At 33.1% G+C, this 25,260-nt stretch overlaps 1 protein-coding gene across 8 annotated transcripts in view; it reads right to left on the bottom strand.

Moving 5' to 3' along the window:
- Positions 1 to 25,260, bottom strand: part of LOC138940253 (QRFP-like peptide receptor) — a 66,615-nt gene that overhangs the window by 21,691 nt on the left and 19,664 nt on the right. For all 8 annotated transcript variants that reach the window (XR_011447970.1, XR_011447967.1, XR_011447966.1 and 5 more), the window contains 5 exons: positions 12,712 to 12,833; positions 7,716 to 7,839; positions 5,215 to 5,420; positions 2,110 to 2,224; positions 1,388 to 1,548 (listed from right to left, as the gene is read on the bottom strand). Coding sequence is in view for 3 of the 8 variants with exons in the window: in XM_070308951.1 (XP_070165052.1) it covers positions 1,388 to 1,548; positions 2,110 to 2,224; positions 5,215 to 5,420; positions 7,716 to 7,839; positions 12,712 to 12,833 (728 nt within the window). In the remaining 5 variants the exon portion in view is untranslated. The remainder of the gene's footprint in view (positions 1 to 1,387; positions 1,549 to 2,109; positions 2,225 to 5,214; positions 5,421 to 7,715; positions 7,840 to 12,711; positions 12,834 to 25,260) is intronic.

Below are 25,260 nucleotides of genomic sequence, written 5' to 3'. Positions count from 1 at the left end.
AAAAAATAACAAAACATTGTTCATTCATTCATTCTCTAGAGATTTAATTTCTCAATATTACATATTTTTCAAAGCGAGATTTTTGCCATAATTAATTCTCCTTGCTAAAAATTCAATACGCGATTTATCGAGCCATAACGAAGCCATATGATAAAGATAATAACAAAAGCTTTTTGTTTTTTAATAAAAATCAAATCAAATTAAAAGCGTAAAATAAAATCACGTAAAAAGAACAAGTAATTACTTCTGTAGATACGTAGAATAAGAAATAATATCAATTTTTTTCGAAGAGCAACGATAATATCAATTTTTTCAAGAACGATTTTTTGAAGAACGGAAGAAACCACACGAGGGGGGAATGCAATATTTTCTCGCAACGACCCGAATCATTTCAATAGTATGCAATTTATCTATTGCATTCAATATTGTTGCCTAGCAGCGACATGACTTGTTAAGCTAATCAGAGGTTGTTATCAAAATGAGACACGGCGTATTCGCACAGATGGCCATTACAGTTATCATTCTATATTACATATGTAAAAAGCGAGTGGCACGAAAGAGATAGAGATATAAATATGGAACATACACCCCCCCTCCCTCGCCCCCTTTACGCACATATACATACCACACCACACCATACCACACTATACATAGAGAATAGCAAGATTTCTAACTTTGAGGATCTTGTATTCAAATTATACAACTTCCTGAATTGATAAATAATGACACCGTCTATGTCACTTTACTTGATTATTTTATACTATAGAGCTACTTCCTACTTTCCGCATTTTGTAATTTTCAACACGAGCGCAAAATCCATATCGGTTTACATATTTACATTAAAATGCATTCAGTAAGATCTTCACTTATTAATATTTTGAAACACTTACTTTCAAAGGATGTTAAACGAATTTAATTTAATAAACAAAAAAATAAAATAAATCTATTTCCAATAAATTTTCGAAATAACTTTTGCTTTGTAATTTATGTTTTGTTTGTAACAAATGAGGAAGCATACTACTTAAAAAATGTTAGAAATAATTTCAAATCAAATAAAGATTTAATACAAGTTAATATTCCATATTTTCCTGTCTAAATATAAATGCTACAATCAAGAAATATAATATTAATATTTGTCTCAAATCATGTATTTGTTACGTGTCGTGTATAAATTGCACGATCTATTGGAGAAACGTAACTAACGTCTGACCAGCGAGGCACTTTCTCTACTGATAACATGAGCCTACAAACGAAGCCTTTGAAAGCGACAACTTCCGCAATAGTTTTGATTACGTGAAAGACGAGTTGCTATAGGCGTGTGAGGTCCGTTTTAAATTAACGACTCTCTGGCGTTTAATCTCCCCTACAAACTCATGTTTATACGTACCTGTTAAAGTAGGCCATCAATTGAAACATGGTGTTGAGATGCTTGTGGGTCCCATTTTTAAGACGTGGCAAGTAACCGTAAGCGGTCAGTACGTTGTCGATGAGCATCGGGGCCCAGCAAATAGCGAACAACACCACAACAGCCACTAACATCTTCACCACCTGTTGATAAAGCACTTCCGAGCAGTCACAAAACAGTTTTCCGAAACTTATAGGAATCTTTACAGCTCTTGCGATATACGCAATATCTTAATATAGTATGTAGCAGTACTCAACATAGTATAAAACAGAAATATACCGAGTTTAACTCAAGTTTATCGTGGCGATAAAGAACGTGGGCGATTTTATCCCGAGTGTATAAATAACAAAAGAGGTATTTCATCCCGTTAATCTAGTCACGATTACACACAATTTATGGTCTTTAGAAAAATAGCTCTTTTCTTATAATCATTCTTTTAATATAAAATTAAAAGAAATTATTTTTATATAATCTTTTGGACCTAATCTATGATCTATATCTATTTATATCTTTGTTAAACAAATATGAGATAAACTCCAAATTATTAAACAAACGGTTAAAAATTAATTAATAATGCGATATTTAGGAACAATTCGATTATTGAGAGAGCCTGCAGACGCACGTATATTGTGAACGTATATTTATAGCTACCTATTTTTCAACATAGCAAACAACTAAACAAAGAAAAATTTACAAAATCAAACCTGCTTTATTGTTCGTGATTCATCGGCGTTCTCGTCCCGACGCGATTTACGCTCGTTCCCACTCTGTCGTTGCGTCATTGGTATAGATTCCGTATCTACGCTGTTTGGACTCAATCTAAAACAGATGAAAATTGCGCTATGATCGTATGCAAGAGGATCTGGTACTAATTACGCATTGTTAATACTATCGATGTCATACACCACTGGTTCCGGAATGAACGAATCGAAAATAAATCAGTTATTCGCCAACTAAATTTCAAGCAGAGTTTAAACAGATTTCCCTACAATTATAAATCTCTTGGCAAACTTAATAATATTATTATATTCTTAATATAAAAATTTAATATTACAATATATGTAATACAAACAGTATACTCTTTATTATCACATTTTTTTAATTCTCATTATATTACTATGACATTCATAGATTCACATAAAGAATCAAGAAGAATTGTTAAATTTTGTCCACATTATGGAATTTCCTTCGATCAGCATACCTACGACAATTACATCTCGAGAAAAACCCTTTAAATTGATCGATGTATTAAAAACATAAATTGGAGAATAGTTTAAAGATAAGGTAATTTATTCATACAATTAGAGATGTTTATTAAATAGCCCTCGATTTTGTATGTGCAGTATTCTAAGATTAATGGCAATAGATAAAAACGCTTCCTCCTCTATGCATTTAACTTTTTTTTTTCAAATGCATAGAAAATTTTCTAAAAAAAATCTTTGCACTTTTCTCGATAAAAAAATTATACTAAGATCATTATATTAACTTTTACGTACGCTTATTTCGTTTGCATCTAATTTTTGCCAATTGAAAAGTTTGTCCTTAAAAGTCTTAAATAAATTTTATTCCTTTTCGGAAGTAAACGAAATTATATCCCAGGACATTTTGTTCTATAATATATACTAATCAATACTGATTAATAAAACTCTTTTTAAAGATGCAGGAATTTTTCAGAAATTTATTAGGCAATCTAAATATTATTCGAAATAAATTTCTCCAATTATCGGTATAGAACAGGGGGATCTCTCGAGCTATTTCTAAATGTGCACATGTCGAGCTGCTGTTTAGAAACAGTTACTTACATGTACGAGGATGTTTTATGAGACGCGAGAAAGACGGTGAATCGAAGTCAAGTCATAAAGTGCGAACGCATTCCTACATTCGCTATCATATATTTGCCTATCGACCTTGATCTATTTCAAGCAAACTGCCTGAGGCCCGCACTTTCCAAAGAAGCGCTATACGACTACGATCAATTACCAGGGGTTTGCTTTCTGCCTAACAATAAGTTAAATATCACTGCGCGTTCACATACGTGGCTAATAGTAACAAACACGATATCATACAATTACAGTCTTTCTACGATATTTCTAATTCAATAAAATTTGTGTACCTTGGGTTTTAGATGCACGATGTGCTAAATCAAACTAGACGAGTTACGTTCCGTTTATAAATCGACGAGAAAAATCAAGAAAAATTGTTTTACATTTCCCCGTCTTCTTTTTTATTATATTTTAATTACATTGCATCTTTGATTCAAAGATCGACAAGGTGAAGGTTTGTTTCGATTTCGCGTTTGCATTACTCGCATTACGAGCCATGAAACGATGAATCGCGAATGAAATCTCGAGAGACAATATTATTTTATTATGTACGACAGTTGCCAAACGGCGCGCGCAAAACACGTTAATATAAATTGAAGCGCGATCCTCCTCGTCGCGTATCATCGTCGACCGATCTCGATATGAATTTTGACGGAATCCAAAAATCCAGCTACTGGATTGCAATTCATATTAAATCGCGGGAGCGTCGTGTCACGAAACGTCCATCAAACGTCGAGAAATGGTATTTTCCTCTATCCCTCCTCTATCTTCTCACGATTAGTGATTGACGTTCACGACGAGATAATCGACGTTTCATACGAGACGAGAAAACACACTTCTCCATCGCTCGGGCTGTCGCACTATGAAAGGCAAATAGCAGTTTATATGCCCATTTGTGGATTATCATGTCCGCGTCTATATGGTATAACGAACGTCGCGTATAAATTAATGAGACGACGTAATCGGATTCACACCGATTTTCTACACATGGTGGAATAAATGATAGAATTCGATCGTACAAAATTTGCGAACGCGCGCGCGTTTGTTGCGTATTTCATGAGATATCATTGCTACTAATAAATTTAACGATCTATTTTCATTATCTATAGCTTTAATAAGCTTTATATAATTCAAAAAATTTTATTGCTTTAGTCTAAAATTTCTGCAAAATAACGTAAAAATAATCCTCATTATTGTTTTCTCATTACAATTAATTTTTGCTAACCATGTTAATTATCCGTTTCTTTTCTTTTCTTTCATCAATACATGTCTTGATAAATGTTATTATTGAAACATGTACAATATATTATATTTCGAGATATATTACGAGATTTAAAAGATTCAGTTGAAGTACGAATGTTATGTAACTAAAGTCTTAAAAGATATATGTTTTCGAGTAAATTTTCTAATTTCTCGCAAAGTAGAAAAAAGGTATGCGTTGAAGTGAAAAACCCAGTTTTCGATTAATCACCGTCACTTCGCGTTGATCCGAGGGTCACTGGAGATATGAAAATTATTCGAGATGGGCGCAATTGAACAATGCAATTAGAGAAACGAAACGATGTGTTTTCCGAATTTTCCTTGACTTTGACGATGTTCAAAAAAATTATACAAGTTTTAAAGCGCAAACGCTCAAGAAATAAAAGTGGGGACATCCGCTAACATAAGCGTACGTATATTCGTATGTACAATTGTGTATGCGTATGAGTTTGCGTACGTGGTCGTCAATGTCAATAGCTTGACGGTTAGAAAGACTGTTGCGAATATCATTGCTACCAGAAGTCGTACTTAAAGAGAGATTATACAAAGTGTCAATATAAACATAAATTTCAATTAAATAAAGACGATATAAAGACTACATTTTTCAAGAAGGTATACTGTAACTATTATAACTGAAAAGCGAGAATTATTTAAAAGAATAGAATTTTTTGTTCAAACACCCCAAGGCGGAAGAGAAGTGAAAAATTGGATTTTCTCTGAACTTACGCGTGCCGCGACGTCATGTGATATCGGCGCTTCATAACGCGCCAGATCTCCCAGCAGATGGTTGCGTAGCAAAACGCCATGATGCTTAGCGGCAGTATCAGGACCACGATCAGCATGTAGATCTCGTGGAACCGCCACAAAAATTCGGCTTCGGAATCACGAACGCACCAATAGGCAATATATTTCTCTCCAACTTGTTTGTGCGTCTGGAACACAGAGAAGGAGAAGATGGTGTGAATAAAGAGACACGAGAGAGACGAGAGGGGAGAGCGTGCTGCTCCAAAATCTCTAACGGGATGCGTAAAGACACGTTCTCTCACGATAGGCGACTTTTTCTCCTTCCATCCCGCACAATCGCGTTTATTAAGTCGTTAGACAGACATTTACGTATACCGGCGATAAGATTCCGCCGGCGCATACGAGAGAGATTTTTAACGCTCCCTCGTCATTTACTTCATAGCGCCATAAAAAGTGATCAACGCGTTGGCGCTCTATGCTTTATTAATCCTTTACGACATGACTCTCTTTCTTTGGATACAATCAACAATCTTATGCATCTGATAATGGGATATATTTATCGAACAATCTAAGATCTAAGACATGAAAAGAGAATTCTTTCAAATCTTTACATCCTTTTCCTGGCAAAGAGAAGAATAAAAGAATAATAATCACAAATCATACAACTGAAGCTAAATAAGAAGTCGTCTCAGTTTTCAATGAATGCTTTCGCTATCGAACACGCGCTCGTGCACATCATTTACATTAATTTAAACACTGAATATAAGGGTGTGTCATTTTTCTGTAAGATTTTTCAACGAGATAAAGAGACAGATCTGAGATAAAATCATAAATAATAAAAAATCTTTATTAATTTTTGATAAATACTTTGGAAAGGAAAAATAAAAAGATTCTCATTATTTCAAGAAAATTATGTTTCAAGTAAATGAAATTAAAAACAGAAGATAGCTGTTTTATAAATATAATATCTTGTCAAAAGCTTTTTGCGAACAATATCTTTAAGCAAGTATCTCCGTTTCAGGCACTGAATTCTCCTTCACTCGCGTTTCATTTTCGACGGCTCCGTAACTTTTATGCCAGATCTGAAAAAATTTCATTTATTTCAATCCTTTATTCTTACTGTTTGGCGAGAGTAAAAAAAAATGTCTTTCATATAAGAACTTATCTACCGGTGAATTGCAATTTGAGAATATTATGCCTCATTCAAAAAATAAATTTTACATCCCGACTGCATCGCGATTACCATATAATCGGTTTATCTCTTATGTCATGGAAAAATTTTTACCTCGTGTAAAATACAATTTTTGCGAATTGCAACATTGTTTGATTGAACGAGCGTGTCAATTAATGGTTTCGAAAGTTGTCTCTAAAGAAGTATATAAAGAAAAAAATTTTTTAATCTCCGATCTCTGTGTTCATTGTCCTATATTTAACGCTTATACTCATCATTCAACTTTAGATAATATATACGGGATAATCTTCATACGGGACAGATAACACTCGGTATCAAATGGCGCATTTAGCGTTAAGTCCAAAGTATGAATACGGATCAGAGTATCATTAACGCTAATTTACAATAGTTTTAAAACATAGTTATAAGACAGACCTTGCACATGTAGATGATAAAACGTGCTTATCAAGCCTCCTATTCACACGAAAACATCGCGTGCTCCGGGAAAGCTTCCACCAGTTGGAAATCCAATCACGTTGGGTTCTCTCGATTTTCCACTACGCGGTCGATTATCCCAGTTTAGCGGCGTATCTTTTTAACACTCATTGTCAGATAAACCGTCGTTTCTCAAAGTAAGTGAATGGAGCGAGGTATATCAGCTTTATCGGACACATAATTACGGGGCGTATCGTTCTCGGATTTCGTGATTGTATCTAGTGTGAACGAGAACGAAATATTGCCGAGTGTCGTATTGCGTACGCCGTACGCGAATATCAAAGTTGATCAATGATGCCGTGCGTCGTGTAAAACAGAATAATAATTGCCAGTGCGAAATTATATATACAAATATGTATATAACATCGGACGTATTGTTTTCGTTCAGCAAAAAATCGCTCGGAAGCTCGATATCGTTTGATATATTGTATTTGAATTCGTATTTAATGGACTTTTAATATGTTCGCGCAGAATATTTTCCAGATCTGTAGCAAACGGCTTAACATGTTATAAATTATATCGGATATAAATTCTAAATTAATCCATTTTGAAATATACCAGTGTAATATCTCATTGAATTTTTTCATCCATTTCCCCTTAGCGAGAAATTGTCGAACACCGTTAAAAGATAAAAAGTAACATGCTTTTCGTAAATTCGACATTCCGCCGAGATATAGAAAATAAATTATTTAAGCAAATTTCATTTTCATTTGACTTATAATTAGAAGTTAAAAAGATTTAATGCTGAAAATTAAGAACAATGGTATACAATTTAACTAAAACATCCACTACAAATATGTGTGAGAATAACGCGTACCTGTGTAAAAATCATTGGAATTCCCAATAGAAACGATGCAATCCAAGTTACAATCACGATTCTGCGAGCTTGACTTATGGTGCATGTGTATTGTGCTCTCATTGGATGCACTATCGCATAATATCTGAAACAATATTAAAATAATATAAACTTTAGGAAAGTTAATTTTAAATATAATATTATGTATCAATACGTATGTATTAAAAGTAGAGATATAAAATATCACAGCACACACAAATTTAGAATACATTAAAATACATTAAGTTAAAATACATTACATCGTTGTGGAAAATAATATCTATTGCAATAAAATCAATAGTTTTATTAAAGTTTTTATCAATAAACGAACGAATCGCTACTAAAGCAATAAAAAGGCAATTGCGCGAGGTATTTCCGCAAAAGTTTCATACGTTAATTGCGATTCTCGCAATGTCGTTTCTAAATTTGTAAAGCGTGTTATCCCCTGTCTTACATAGAGATACATTATTTAGGAAATAGCATTTCATGGGGCGCAAATATTAATTTAAGCGTATTTCATCAGCGTTCCATTTTTGCGACACAAAAAAATATAATAAAACCGCACGGTCTAAGAGATGGTATAATGAAAAATTTAGCCGCGTAGTCATTTTATCGTCGCATATCGCGTCGCGGAATATTTCGAAATAGCTATGTCGGACTTAACCATTATGCCGTAAAATGGTGCATCCAAAGTGAAATCTCAGTGAGGTCGACTATTTTGTGTGTTTATACTTAACCGCATACCTTCAATCCGCAGTCCGCAGCTACTGCGGAGTGTGTTGTTAAAATCGCGCACTCAAAGTGAACATTTAGAAAGGATTACATATAAAAAGGATTCAAATTTCTACGCGGAATAAGTCGAAACAAAATTGAAAAATTTAATTCGTAAATTTAATTTTTAATTAAGAGAAACGAAGCAAAAATCTATATCGCGGAGTTTCATTTTTAAAAACATTCTTTGTCTTCGAAATAAGATATTGCAAATAGTTGCTAATTTTTTTCTATATATCTTCTTCTTCTGTCATTTTATTAATTTAATAGTAAACACTCGTCGACCACACTTAAAAACTGATTTTTTTCTCAACAAGAGTATCAAGATATTAAGATATACCTATAATTTTATAATAATTGGTAATTAAAAACAAGAAAATTTCAGCGAATTAAAAGAAAACGAATGAGAACACTATACTTTTTAGTTAATTCAAGTAAATTTTAATAAAAATTTATTTTTCAAATTACAAAGATATGAAATGTGTTAATAATTAAAAAATTGCAAAAATTTTCAAAAAGAGAAAGAATTTTATTGCGAAAGATGCTTTGCGAACTTGTGCTTGTTCAATGGATTGAGAAAAAACATCTGCGCAAGATTGTATATAAGTAGGAGGCTCAAATTATGAAAAAAAATTAAGCCAAGAGATTTTATTCAAGGAAAGAAAGCGCTTATCGGGTTGAACTTTGCAACTAACGGAAAAAGGAGAATATAACATAATAGAATAAGGATAGAATAAGGAGAATAGAACAGATATTACAATAAGCGAACAGGATAGATACACCGAATCGGGTAATAGGGTGGAAAAACGGTTGAAGCGTGTATATTACACCCTGTGCTCTCCGCTCTCTCTCTCTCTCTCTCTCTCTCTCTTTCATCTATGGAGATTTCTGCCAGCGAATTTTCCTCCCTTTGTTCGCGTGCAACGAGGATAAAAGGGACCGGAATGGCCGTCTCCTCCTTGTTTTCGGCGAACGGTGTTATCGTCATCACACGAATATAAATTGCTTGACCGTTTGTATTCGTGTAGTTGCACCGATAAGGGCGGCGGAATGAGTCAAACGTGGAACGAAAATAGCAAGCTTGATTTTTTTATCACCTTCGAACCGCGTTCACGTTTTACTATCGCCGCCGAGATACGCAACCGCGCAAAAATATCGTTTGGCGTTTCAATAATAATTTTTTCTCATCATCGTCATCGAAGATATAAACCGCGTTAACGGTGTTTCAAAATTGGATGAAACCGGGATGAATTCTAATACGAGACGCGATCATTTCTAGATCAAGTTTCCGTTTGTATCACGAGGAACGAATAAAAAAGGATTGAACTCCATCTCTCTGAAGGGTCGATAAACATCCCTTGTCGCTCGTAACATCTTTAAGCGATACTTATTCCAATCATTCGCATGCCTATATATTGTACATACATATATATCGCGTACAGTAAACATCACATATGTACTTTTCTTTTAATATAAAAAGTGGAAATGTTATAAGAGGAAGAAACTCAATGCATTAATATATTTTTAACACAATATGCATTAATAAAATATAATTTTAAAAAACATGATGAGAAATTGAAACGGATCGTGACATCGTGAAAATTTACTGTTTCGTTTTAAACTAGCGCCAGATTATGCGCGTATTCACAATTCATGATTCGTAATTCGCGATTCACGAATTATAAACAAATCGCGAATACGCGCATAATCTGGTGCTAGCTTTACCGAGTTGCCTTAATTATTATCTATCTCTTCCAAAAAAATGGCTGAATGGCGAAAAACTTTGCGCATTCATGCATCATGGTTTTTTCTTCTATTTCAAAAAAGTATTTTTTATGTCAATTTGCTTGTTTCAAAGAATTCATTGTTGTTTAAATATCGAATTATATACGTAGACTGTTTCAATTCTTTTTCGTAAAATCTTGGACAGTGTTGCAAGTTTGCGCAAAAAGAATGAGAAAAAGGAAATTATAAAATAAATACAATAAAAATAGAATCCTACAAACGATTTTTTCCTTGAAAGAACGACGTTTTGTTAAGAATAATTGTTATTAGATTACGGTGTTATTAGCTAGTGACCTGAATACGGAAAAAGGAATGAAACCGTACTCGATCCTCCTCTTTCGTGAAAATTACTAGTCATCCCTGGATTAATGCCAAGTAGTGAAGTAATGGGGCGCCGGTGGCGCCTGGATTGTAATTGTTAAATGCGCCGCGATTTTCTCACGGAAATGCAACAACCGTGCCAGACGAGGTTGCATAATTAATTCTTCCGTGTATCTCCGACGCTATTTAGATCGTCAGAATACCGTACGCCAATTCGAGAGACGAGAAGACGCGTCGGAATCCGAGACGGCGCGAGAAAAAAATGTCAAGGTAAAAAATCCTTTCAGCTTTTCCTCAATTTTATAGGGATAACGCGAGGCGAAAAAGAGGCAAATCTTTCCGACAATCTCCCGTAAGTCATCCCGCGAGCGAAGTTCTCGAATTAATGATATTCAATTTCAAAGGCTCCGCGTTGTCATCGCTCAATTGCGCGCGACAGAACCGAATCGCGAAAGAAAAGAAGAGAAAGAGAGAGAGAGAGAGAGAGAGAGAGAGAGAGAGAGAGACAGACAGACAGAGACAGAGACAGAGATAGACAGATCGAGAAGATCGTGAAGATCGTTATTTAGGATGGCTATGTCGCTTGAGCGAGATAAAAGAAGGGCGGCCTGCTCGCATCTGAAAAGATGCAAGCGCCGGAAGAAGGTCTCTTTCCGGCGCTTCTTCTTCAACATATTCTTGCCAGAAGGTCATAGAAAACAGCTCTTCTTAAGCGCCGACGCATAGCACCGATGACAATCTAACTGCAAATTTTCGCAAAATTCAGACAGTATTATTGCAGAAGTTGGTGCGAAAGATAAATCGAATATTAAAGAATCGTTAGATAAATTAAATTCTTTCTTACATATATGCAACTTTGAAAGTTGGATAAAAAAAATATTTTCCGAAAAATTTTCTAAAAAGACCTTTAATTATTATGCAGCGTCAATCACGATCCTTATCAATTGTAATTGATATTTTATTTTAATTTAATAGATATGCATATTTCGTGCTTTTTCAATAATCCAGTAAAAATATTAGCAATGCTTAAAATATATAAATCTTTCTTTATGAGAACATTATACAATAATGAATATTTCAAAAAGTTTTATCATAATTTCTACAAATCTTTCAATCTAATATTATAAAAGATAATGAAAATGTAATACCCCTAAAGTATTTAAAAAATACTTGTCATACATATCATACATGACACGTATTATATTACGCGCGATGATACTGCGAAATAATATTGTGGAAAAGCGTTACGATTAAATGTCAAAATTTTCCATCTCTTTGCTGAATATTATTCTGAAATTACGAAAGTTGATGAGAAATGCAAGGTACTGCTTTTATATAAGGGAGTTTTATTCGACAGGCAGAAATTTTGTACGTTACCTAGCTTTTAGGCTTTGATAACACAGTGTCGTATGGCATTATATTACAAAGTATGTTTCTCGGAATTTCTCGGATTTTCATGGCTTTTCATTTATTCGCACACGTGCTGAAATTTCTATCATACCACCATACATTGCTCGCGGTAATTCGAATACATAACGTTTGTTGGTGAACGATAGTATGGGGCTTTATTTTCTCGCAGTAATCCCTTTTTCCATTACGTCGAGTACGTAGAGTTATATTAGCGGTTTCCATTGCGAATATTATGTCGTTATAAACATTGTATCGCGGAGAATCATTTATTTGACAAAATATTGAATGAAACGACTATCACAAATGTAAAAAAGGGACAATATATTTAATAGAAATCACTTTTATTTTTGTAAGAAAAGTTTCTATTCACCACATTTTCAATGTTCAATTCTCTGAATTCAGATCCGATAAATTAAATATGCAATTTTAGACAAACGTTCGACATAAATCTAAAACTTTATCAATTCGCTCAATTTATATATATATACCTATGTCTTTACGACAACGTTACTGGGTTACAACGCAACGCTCGCAGCATTTTACGACAATCTCAATATTTATTATCCAAGTGACCCGCGTTTGCGCGTTTTACATATATGATTATAATAACAGCGACGCGCATCGATAATCGATCGACGACGATGATGTGTCCTCGTCGTGGCAAGAGTGATACAAGAGTATATAATCTTACCTTTCGACCGACATCGCGGTAAGAGTGACAACTGAGCAAATAGCCGATACGCTCTGCATGTAATGCACAACTTTGCAAAGGAAGATGCCCATGGTCCATGTGTAGGAAAATAGTTTCGCTATCTGCAACAAATTATGATATATACATGAATATGCAAAAGAGAGAAAAGAGAAGAACCACTTTTTCCACTTTGATTATTCCAGTAAGGCTACTCGTTATAAAAGGGAAGTCGAATTATCGCGAATTATTTTCATGTAATTACAGAAGGTAATTACATAAGTAAAATATCTCGTATATTCATTTGTACTAAAAATATAGATATAAGATATAAGATATAAATATAGATGTTAAAATCAAAGAACGAACAATCTAAAAATTTTGTAGCCAACGATTTTAACATCTGAATTATCAATTCAACGAGGCAATCGCGTAATGTTGCATTATTACGCGATATTACTGTTGCTGCGAAGAATATAATATCGTATTGATAGATATCGAGCGATTAATCGCCGATAATTTTTCGGAGATGTAATTCGCGCTATTCGTGGCGATTTAAACGACCTCGCACACGCAGGCAATTATATACATATCGGGCAAAAGTCACGCGCGCGCGGGGGCTGGAAAGTGAAAGAAAAAGGGCGCTTTATTCCTTCAAATAGTCTAGTAATTGCGCCCGGGATCCAGATACGAGTGGTAAAAGAGCACGCACAGATGCGTACGCGATGCACCTGGGAACGCGAAAGCTTGAGATTGCGTTGGCTTTCCTCTCCGCGATCTCTCCGATTTACATCCCTTCCCCATCGTAAATTGTCAAGCGCAAATGTATTCCAGGAATACGTAATATGATTTGATAATCACTGCTTGTAGCGTCTATACATGCAAGACGATGCCGATTTACGCGCTTCGAAAATGATTAATGAATTATCGTAAGAGAGCGTGCTTTTTCACATCCCGTCGAGCTGCGCTGATGCTATTGCGCGTCGGTTGAATCCTAGAATGGTAAAACGAATAAAATATATTTATATCAATACGTGCGTCCTTAAAGCAAAAGATACAGAAATTTCGCAATCCTGCACAAACAGTCTCATTTTCCTCTTTTTATTTTTGCTTCTTTTACCTCGATATAAGAAATTAACCAGTCAGTGATTTATAATAGAAAAATTCAGATAATTAATCGAAGTCTGCGCGCGTTGGAGATTTTCTACAATTTTCTCCTAAAGTAGAAAATGTGATTGGTGTATCTCTCAATATATTATACTAGAAATGCCTGCCACGTATAATATTTTGTTAAATATTTTTTATGTAATTTTGATTACTAATATAATTACTCTCTGTAATTACTAAAACAATTACTAAAATCATTATGCTCTGTAATTACTAAAACAATTATTAAAATAATTACTTAAACAGAAGATTAATTTAAAATATAGTCATATCATTAATAAAATAAAAACAATTGGGATTCAAATGTCACAAGGGGATAGATATTAAATTCGGAACTTCTACGAATCAACCAAAGATCTCTCGACTTTAATCGACATCCCCCATATTAGGCGCAGGTGTCCTCGTCAGTTTTGTTATAATCGCTCTTGACACGATAAAGATTTACACTCAAACTTCGTTAAAAGTCAAAGTCTACAATTAAAATGTAAACGCACACACAGAACTTTGTATCTTATCGAAGGGATACTTCTGGCACTCTCATGAAATTAGATAGTCGGGGAGAAAAGCATAGCAAGATAAATTTAATCCCCTCCCCCCCTTTCCTCATTTTCTACACGCACATTCACGCACACACACATTCGTACAAGAGATCAAATTCTACTTCGCGATATTATTAAAATTCGAAAAGGAATACGATTGGAATTCTTACCTTACATTTTTCGCAGAATTTATTTATTATCTTACATTCTTATTTATTTATTTATTACCTTACATTCGCTGCAGAGCCAATCTCTCAAGCGATCGAATCAATCTTCGCGATGAGATGAGAAATATAGCATCGAGAAATATAAATATATAAATATAAGCATTCTTGAAATTTCAATCTAACGTGCACTGTCGCAATAAACGATGAAAGAGAAGACGTCGAGCAACGTGACAACGAAGTATCTTTCGCGTCGAGACAAAATAGTTGCCTTCGCGTCAAGGGGACGCATAATCTCGTTGGAGTAAAGAGTAAAACATTACTTACCATACGTATCATACCGACGTAACGTCAAATATTCTTATATGAGTTTTAAATGTCATCGGCGATGCGATTCTGTAATGGTCAGGATGTATAGCTCCATTTGAGACTCATATAAAGATATTTTAACTGATCTTAAATTGAATCAGTGAAAATGTAATTAATAAAAACGGTGACAAGAAAATATACTTTGCTCCTCCATCTTATAATTTATTAATTATGACAGTAAGATTTCATTGAAAAACCAGCCACTACCGCTGATTTGTATTCTTCCCCGCGAGATTTCACTGTTTCAGTGCTACACTTAAAATTAAAATCATTGCTTATCAGTGATAATACCCTGATTCCATTTAAAAAAAGCAACGTGATGGTAACGTTACGTATAGATATAGATCTTGGCGCGACATCGAAAAACACGTCGAGTTCGACATTCGCGTTTTATATATCTTTTCGAATCGAGAATTGTTCCTCTAAACGTGATTCTCCGCGTTGACAGACTAATTCACGATCCAATGCGCACAGCTCCAACGATAATTGCGACAATGTCCGCGTCCGCGAGATTACATCAACGAAACGTAATATTGTCGATCTGCAAAGTTAATGATGCTACGTGATCGATAATTAACTAATCACTCGCATTGAAAAGCTACGAACGAATCTGGCGAAGAGTGATATATATACGCGTGAAAAGAAAAGAGCGACCCGATTATTAACGCCATTCTTTTATACGCAATAAATTTTGTCGCGATGCCAGGGGACGGCGAATCCGATCCGGGGGAAAAAGCGATAGAGTGAGAAAAATTTGAAAAACGTGAGCGTAAAGAAATACAATACATTCATACTACGCAGGGGGAGGGGGGGGGGGGGCACTTTCCAACGATTTGAAACATTTACGTCGTTGCGAAGAGACAGACAGACGAAAAGAACAAGTAAATAAATAGAAATTAAGTCGTCGATTTCTTAGTCATTAATTAATATGAAAAACCGAGTTTTCTTTTAAAAATTTTAACACATTTTTTTTAGCAATTTTTTGATTAGACATTAGATGTTTTAATCATTAACTCAACCTCGGCACAAATTTCATTCAAAAATAAAATCCATTTAAAATTAAATAAAGAAAAAGAATAAAAATGTTGTTTATTTCTGCTTCTAAAGCTGGAATATATCTTGATTTATTTTTTGAGAAATTAACAATGATTTGACATTTTCAATGAGAAAAGGTAAATTCTAAATTGATCAAAAAATTAGTTTATGAAATTTTGAAGAATTTGCTTTTAAAATACTAAAATAAATAGGATAAAGTAAGAATTTACGATTCTTTTAAGTGACTTTTAAAGAATATAGGCAGTCTATCTAATTTTACACAATATAGCATAATATACATATTGTTTTGTATTGTATAGTTGAAAATTAGAAATAAATCGAAGCAATGAAAAACAGACGTATAAAACGACTAAAAGAGAGAATTAACATTTACAAGAAAACAATTCCGACAAAGCTGAAAATTGTTTGTGTATCTCGTGAACCAAGAGATGAATTTCATATTCGTGTAATTTAACACAATCGCGCGTGATATAGGTCGGTGGTTGATTCGTCCCCAAAAACCGTTTCACACCGATCCGAATTAGGATGGGCTATAAATAACAAACAAATTGCTCGGCCTTTTTCATTTTTGTGGCATCGACAGCTTATCGGAACAGTCGGCACAATTTATTTCTATCCATTCCTCCCTACCCCCCCCCCCCCTCTCACTCCCCCCCCCCTCTCTCTCTCTCTCTCGTATAACGGATAAAATAAAGACTATCGTCCGACGTGACAATCGGGAATGATTCTTCTCGACAATTGCGAAATGCTATTATCGCATATGGAAAGTAAATTGATTATTCAGAGAACAACTGTTTTCTTGACAAAAAGTTTTTGATAAATTTTTGATCTGGTTTTGTTGTTGAAAAGTCGATGATGCAAAAATTTTATTACAATAAACAAATATCGAAAAATTGCTCCCGAAACTTTTTTGCAAACAGTAAATAATCGCGATTGAAAGACGCGATAGAAATATGTATATGAATACCTGAAAGCCTTGCATAAGAACGAATATGGATAAGTATCGAAGTAACGACTTGTTAGATTTCATCTCTTCTACCATTATAATTTAAATTGATTCGCGTATATCATACCGCTTCTTAAAATATGTCGAGTAATTTTATATACGTTACGAATCCGACTAAATAAATCCAGAAATGTATAAGTAGACATTTTTCCTTTGCGGTGGTCACATTATTCTACTGTGAAACGAGAATACGGTAAAAGGAAATAAGAGAAACAATACATACGTTACATACCAGAATATATATTCGCATAAATAACTTATTTGATAAAAGAAAGAAGAAAAAGCATCAGTGACTTGTATAATATATTTACGGCGATGAAGCGATTCGTTCTAATTTCTAATTAAAATTTTAGTCGAGTATTACTTGGAATATTATCAGACATAAAATATAATATAAAGACATATATCTCTGTTAGGTATACTTATTTTTTTAAATTGATAGAGAGAGAGAACAATATAATTATTAAAAAGATATTAATTGGGGACAATTATATAAGAATACTATAATTGACAAAAGTTTTATAGCTCGAGAAATTGTTTCAATTTCTAACGTCGACAATAAAAAGCAATAGTCGAAAATAAAGGAAATTCACGACTAAACTGCAAAGATGTAAAAAAATAGTCAAACTTCATCCGCCTTATTTACCATAATTACAAAATTTTACTTTAACAAATTTCAAAATTACAAGATTGCAAAGATATTTAATACTGATAATAAGAATAAAAACTGTGATGACACGAGATGACAATTTTCGACATTTTTACGTATAAATACATATTCAAGAAACAAAATTATTTAATTGGATTGATAGATAAAAGGTGTTATAAAACAATGTATCGGTATTATGATAGAAAATTGGACAAATTCGCTTGTTAGGATAAAATGTGCAACAATCGAAAAAATTGAAAAAAAAATTCGCTTGTTAAGCTGAAACGTGCAGTTCGTAACAAATTCATTTACAACGCTATAATCAAATATCATGCCTGGAATATGGGAGCTGACATAGCAATTTAGCTTTCGAAAGGATGTAGCCACTATACGTGTATTTAAAGCACGTTATCGATTGTACGTAGAGAACGAGCTTTCTGAAAATGCAGGACACGTAAATAATGCCATGCTGGCCGAGTGTAGCACGACCACAGTCGCAAATGAAACTTTTCATGGTGGTATCGAGCTCGGTTGCCCCACGGGGTGGAATAACGCAATGATATAACGGCGACAAACATATGGCCGAACGACAAACAAGCCTTATTAAGGTTCAGTTATCGGTAATCGATGTTACGCGCATGTTTGCGTTCGCGATTATCAAATTAATTTTGGAAAGAATACAATGCGTAGAGTATCTTCCCGTCATTGTAATACGATAACACGCTTTTAAGTGCAAAACAGCGAAAATGATAACAATAATTAATGCATAATATAATATTGCACTAATTGTAAGTAGAGTTAAAATAGTAGATGAAGCGTCACGTTATCGCACGCCACTGTTATTTAACACCAGCACTCTTAGTCTTGAACAAGCACCCTCATCACCCTTATCCGTGAACATTCTAACGAAACCTCGTGGATAAATGAGTCTCTTTTTCTAATTGAAAATATTTTAATATTTTTTAAAGTCTTAAGGTAATAAGTTTCGAGTAATTAGTAAATGAAAATAAAGAGCTTTTAAAGCGAATTAAGCTTCAAGAGCTAATGTGAATAACAATATCGTATTGTTTGGTTAGTTTCAAGTAGGTGTTACTTTAACAATATTTCACAATCTGAAACATGTATATATAGAAAGAAAATGTAAAGTTGATTGTGTAAATATAAAAGTCGAGCTTTAAACTTTTCGCTAAGAAAGATCCGATTCTCTATACCTCGATAGAGTTTCCCAAGTGAAAACGAATATAATTTAGATTTCCGCATCTTTCGTCTGTTTCAACGTGAAATAACGATTGTAATTTCTAGATTTGCTAAGAATGTTCATAATAAAGTTAAAGTTTATTTTCACTAATATTCGCGTAAAAGGATTTATCTCAGCGCAATAAAGACTAAATTCTGTCGGTATATTAAATTCATTGTATACTTTAATCCATCTTCGTGCAAAGACAATTTAGTTCCAGGTATTCTGAACGTCGCAAATTCGCGCAAATATATTATATAATTTGAATGCATAAAATTGTTAAATTTTTTATCCATCATTAATATTAAAATATATAATATATATATTATTATTAACACACATAGTATAATACATCTTGCACAATAATAAAAAATATTATATTATGAATTTATATATTATATTATCAATATCCTCTTATGTCGACTTTGCGTGGGATAAATTGTAGTGGCAAATTTAATGTTTTCTTTTCAATCTTAAAAGAAATACAAATGATTCATTCAATTTATTTATTCACGAACGCGCACGAGAAATTTTTCATCCATACTCTTGAAAAATGGAAATTGCGAATTTTGCCTCTACTATATGTCACATACATTAAAATTATGCATAGAATGCAAATTAATGCGCCTGGAATATACGCGCGAGATCGGCATATATGTATATCGTGTTGACGTTTTGTTTTAGATTGAAATGTTTTGTAAAACCCTTGAAAGTTTAGAGATCATCCACCTGTCGATTTACAAACAATCCGCGTTGTTATTTATTGACAAATTGTCGATGATCCGAGCTAAAGTAACGATCAGTCAACTATACGTATAATATCTGATCTGTGCTATAAATTTCCGCCACGTTCGGCGTTCCGGTACACGTACACGTACGCGCGTATATCATATCGTAACTTACATCGCGTAACTGCATAACGACCCGGAGAGAAGATTGAAAAATTGTGGTATAAAGGAAACAACTCGGCTCGATAGGAATATTCTCGTGAAAAACTACATGCCGCAATAACGACGTCTACGAATACGCGTGTGAAAAATCATCCAACATTGAGATCTTATTCCCTAATAAACGCAACGTAAATAAAAAATGTTCAAAATACTCTAAAATACAGTGATCGTAATATTTAAACATAAATACTAACGATAGATAAAATCGATAAATATTATAGTTTTGTCAATTATCATAAATATTTTCAGGCTAAATTTCCTTTTTTTTTCGCTTGTTAATGTAATATAACAAGATTTTTATATAATGATAATTAATATTTTGTATAAAACTTAATTTCTTCCAATTTTTTAACTTAATAAAATCTCTAATTTTTCTCTTAACTTTTTTCGTTTCCCCTTAATTTGTTTGATAAAGCTTCTTACATATATTATAAAGAATTAATCTTTTATGTGACCTTTTTAGTAAGAAAGACCTTTTTCCAAAAGAGAAAATTAATTTTAAAATTATATATGAGTATGAGATTGAGATACAAGAAATTTTTCACTTGCTTATTAAATAAGTGAAAAATTCTGCTCGGCAGCGCATCGGTGTACATGTATGACCGAATGGCATGCTTCTACACAAGTAAATTAATGTAAAATTCCTCTTGCAGACGTCTATTCAAAATGACGAAATGCAATATGTACATACATATATAACAGCGATGAGAACGCCCGCCAAGAATATCGCTGTATGAAATTTGACAGACGAACGAGAACATGTCTACGCGATACCAGAGAATACATGGAATGTGGGATACGCGGAAATGGATGCAAGATTTATACAATATTCGTGATAGAACGAAAGCGGCTAAACGCGAAAGCGATGCCTGCCTCATCGTCATTATTTCCGGTATGAAATTCCTGCGACCAAAATATTCTAAATACAACAGCGCGAAACAATGTAAATATAAAAAAAAAAAAAAAAATATTGCTCTTCCGATAATTATTTTGTAAGAAATGCGGTTTTTCAATTCCCATTAATTTGTCGATTATTCTCTCCCCCTCTACGGAGATATTTTTAAGATATCATATTTATATACAAGTATATAATTTATATATATAAATTATATATATATATATATATATATATATATATATATATATATTTATTTATATGTAATATATATTTTTTTATGTTGAAAAAAACTGTTCCTTTACATTTTTTTTTTTTTTTTTTTTTGTAGTACAAAACTTTAGAGGCACTACAAAAGTACACCAGTATACTTGAAACGTAAATAAAAAGCGTTAATCATCGAGGAGATTTATGATTGCGATAAATTGAAAAACTTGGAGGTCTCCACGGCGATCCCGCACAAAAAAGCGCAACACTTTGAAGTATCCGAGCAATTTATGTAATGAAGTAGCGTCGGGGCTTTATCCTTGGACGAGGGACGGGCGATCGTGCACATACACGCGAACAAGAGTTTATTATATACTGCACACTGGGTGTGCGAGAGAATTTTACTGGCTCGTAAAGCCGCGGTTTTGAACAAATAAAACTATCGAATTGTCTCAACAGGCGGCATAGTCTGATCGCGCGCGTGAACCTAACTCACTGACGTGGATTCAAAGTGGTAAACCCTCGTCCCCGTGTGTCTCATTAGATCCTAAACGTAAAGGATTAGATTAGGGTAGCCGTGTTAATGAGACCGCAACTCGGCTGTTTCTCACACCTACGTCTCCCACCAAGGAACGTTTTTGATATTAAGATGGAAGCGGGATTTACCGCGGTAATTCCTAGAATTAAAAACCGCAATATTACTCGTCACGAGATAGAAAAGCGGATAACGAAAAAAGCTGTTTAGTTAATGGAACTGGGCGTTTGAAAAGTGTTTTTTGGCATAAAGTTGTGTTAATGTGAAATTCGTTATAACTCTTCATAAGACCTCTTATGCGGGCTTCGCATGAACTTGATATATACTCGTACATATGTACATTATAGAGACATTTATTTCTCATTCGCGGTTGCATTAGACAAAAAAAAATATATATATATATATATATATTGATGTTTGCCCGTTGCAAGCTGTTTTTTACACGAAATAATAAATTACATGTCGCAAAATATATTGTGATATGCCTATTAATTTTTATTATTATTCATTACCTGTTTTATCCAGGATTTCGCGATTATATACATAAAAAAATGACGACGCATTATGATTTATAACCGTACGGGATATCGTAAATGAATTAGATAACAACGAAAAGATTGAAGTTAAAATTATGGTTAAAAGAGATATAACCTCTACAAAGAGGTCATAACAATAAAAATAGCGTTAAAAAAGAAAAGACGCGAACACATGGCAATCTTCATAAATTATGAATATGCAACGTAAATGAGTAATGACGCGCATCTTTCAAACGGATGATGCAAACTGCACTTATCCATTTCACATCTTCATATATCATTGCGCGTGTAAAGTTGATTTACAGAAAGACTTATTATCGATCTAAATGATTAAAGCGCGTATATTTTCGTCGAATTTGTTTCAACGTTATATGTTTGACATCTTCGCACGCAAGCCTTCTATTTTATTCACATAATCCATTTTTCATAAAATAACATGATATTTGTCTGAGTCAAGTATATACAGGCAATTTATATTATATTAAAATAAGAAATATTTCCCATATACTTTTTTAACATGAATTATTTCACTGTTAAGCAAATATTAATAATCTGTCTTAAAGATTAGATTAAATGAGAAAAGAATTGAAAAGATGCATTCTTATATAAAGAAATGTTGATGAAGGAAATGCTTGCCAAAACATGCGGAAAATCTTATTACGTATTATCTGATGGAGATTGAATTGCAGTTGGTAAAAAGAAGTCGGAGAAAAAGGGATGTTTGGGAAACAGGATATCTTTCGATATGTATGTTTGTACGTTAAAACGCATATTATTATTAGTCTTTTTTTATTCTTTATAATTAGATAGAAAAATTGAATAATTTGTTAGAATCGCAATTAGTTGAGTTATGTATCTTAAAATAATATATCGCTACATCTCTGTAACGATATTAAAGAAAAAGAGAGAGTTAGTAAGACAAGCGGTTAAATACAATTAAATACTTCCTATAATAAGAAGAAAACGTAAAAAATGAAAAGAAAGTTGTTTTTATAAGAGAGAGTATATTATCTCTCGTATGTAAAAAATAAACAGAGTATCTTATGTAATAAAAAAATATGTCTACCGCAGAAAGAACTGGTAGCACGGATACAACATGTACAGCTGCTATTCATCGAATCGACATCTCTACTGTCCAGGCAAATATCCATCAAATAGGATAGGTAACGAGAAACGTTGACAGTAGACGTTTCCTGTTTCCCGAACATCCCTTTTCTTCCGACTTCTTTTTACCAACCGCAATTCAATCTCCATCAGATATGCGTAATAAGAACTTCCGCGTGTTTCGACAAGCATTTCCTTCATCAACATTTCCTTATACAAAATAGCTCTAAACGTGTTATCTTTTCTTAAATTATTTTGCATTTAAATCTGTTAAATATATATCATATGTTCGAAAGAAGAATATCACAATTCGAGCAGTGAAATCTTTCGGAAGAAAGTTTTGACAATTTCAAGCATACGGCAATAAGCAATAAAATAAATATTCTTGAATTTTGATGTATCATATTTTTTATGTTCTATACTTATACATTACATTGTCATAATTAAAAATTTTATTTTCATAAATTGATGAACTAGCGCTTTTTCGAAATTGCTTTTTTATAATTATTTCTTTATGTGACTTAATTATAATTTCTTTCGCTAAAATTGCATATACTATACGCAATCGATTCTTGTTCACAAAAGTGTCGAAACAATCTTGTATTAGATGCTATTAGATGCGATTAAAGGATATCTCTTTTTAGTTTGCGTATATTTTACGAGCTGTCTATCTATTTTCGTGTCAACTAGCAGTAAATTTAAAAATTCTCTTTGCCTTTATGCGAAAACATATTTCGAAATTGAACGGAGCTAACCGCTTTAAACACGCAGAGAATCGTTAAATGAAAACCCATCGGTGCTCGCAGCAGCGTAAAATAAGAAAACGCGCGCTCATATCTAGTATTTTCGATACGATTAATCATAAGATGAACTCGAGAGATTGGTCATTCCGCTATTTGATTGTGCTTTTCCATCATCCAAGAAAAATATTTACCGTATTTCAATTATCGATATTTACCGAAATAATCAAGACGGAAAATAATCGCGGCGCGCATTGTATTTAAATATTAATTAAAATTAAAAAATTATAAAGAATATTAGTTATGCATCGCAAAATTTTTCCTCGCGTGGTTTTTCGCAAACATCACATATGCAATATATATACGCATATATAAAGTAAATACCGCTTGAAAAAGAAGAAAAGATCCTCTCTTACTTGTGTTACTTTGTATACAAAAATACGTAAAAGATCGAGTTCCCAAATGGTGTTTTATATTCCACGCAAGAGTATATCGCGACGTAATTTACTCAAAATTTCGATCGACCGTTTTGAATTATACAGAGAATTATAACTCAATTGATATGCCCATATCTCATGTTTAAATGCACTTAAACGGTCGGAAAGGCGTACTCACGTTCGGAAACGTTACGCTCATTGATCTCATATCGATTTTATAGAGATTTACAGGCGCCACTCGAATGCCCATTAAAATTCACGATGGATCCATGTTCCAATCTATTACACAAGACGATCGGCTAAAAAAAGATTCAGACTAGAAACGTGTAATCAAGTCATTAAAATTTCATAGGCAGAAAGAATGTTTTATTGATATTATTTTGTCCAAATTAATGATGAAATAATCCTTGGAGAAAAAAAAAAGCGTAAATATATTAAAATTTACATAATATATACCGTATCTCTCAACTTTTTCTATTATATCGTATAAAAGTATTTAAAAAATTTCGCTATCTAAAAAAAATTAAATAAATATATCAAAAAATTAAATAAATTATAACGTTATTTTATATTTTTCTCGAAATAATATAAGAGCAACTCAGATCAATCGCAACACGAAAAATATATGTCAATGCATTGTCTTGAATACCAATGGAACGTTACATCAAAACATGGCTGTAGATTAAATACATATTATAAAAAAAGAAATTCGTGACTAGAAACTAAATGATATTTGCACAAATCCATTAAGGGATAGAATTAATAAACCGCATACGGGAAGTTTGCAGTAGTAAAAATATGGATACGGTCAGCCATGAAGAAATGTTTTTCCTCTTTTGATCAATCAAAAGTTACATTTCTCTTTTAAATATTGCCGAAAGTGAGTCTACACAATCAAAATGATTGTCAAATGTCATGCACGTGCAATATTGTAAAAGTATAAAATATTGTAAACAGAAGA

The sequence above is a fragment of the Polyergus mexicanus genome, unplaced genomic scaffold (genome assembly GCF_030449975.1).
Source record: "Polyergus mexicanus isolate NDT 795.1 unplaced genomic scaffold, iyPolMexi1.0 SCAF_16, whole genome shotgun sequence".
In the NCBI taxonomy this organism is placed as follows: Eukaryota; Metazoa; Arthropoda; class Insecta; order Hymenoptera; family Formicidae; genus Polyergus; species Polyergus mexicanus.
This window is presented reverse-complemented; position numbering and strand designations above follow the sequence as displayed.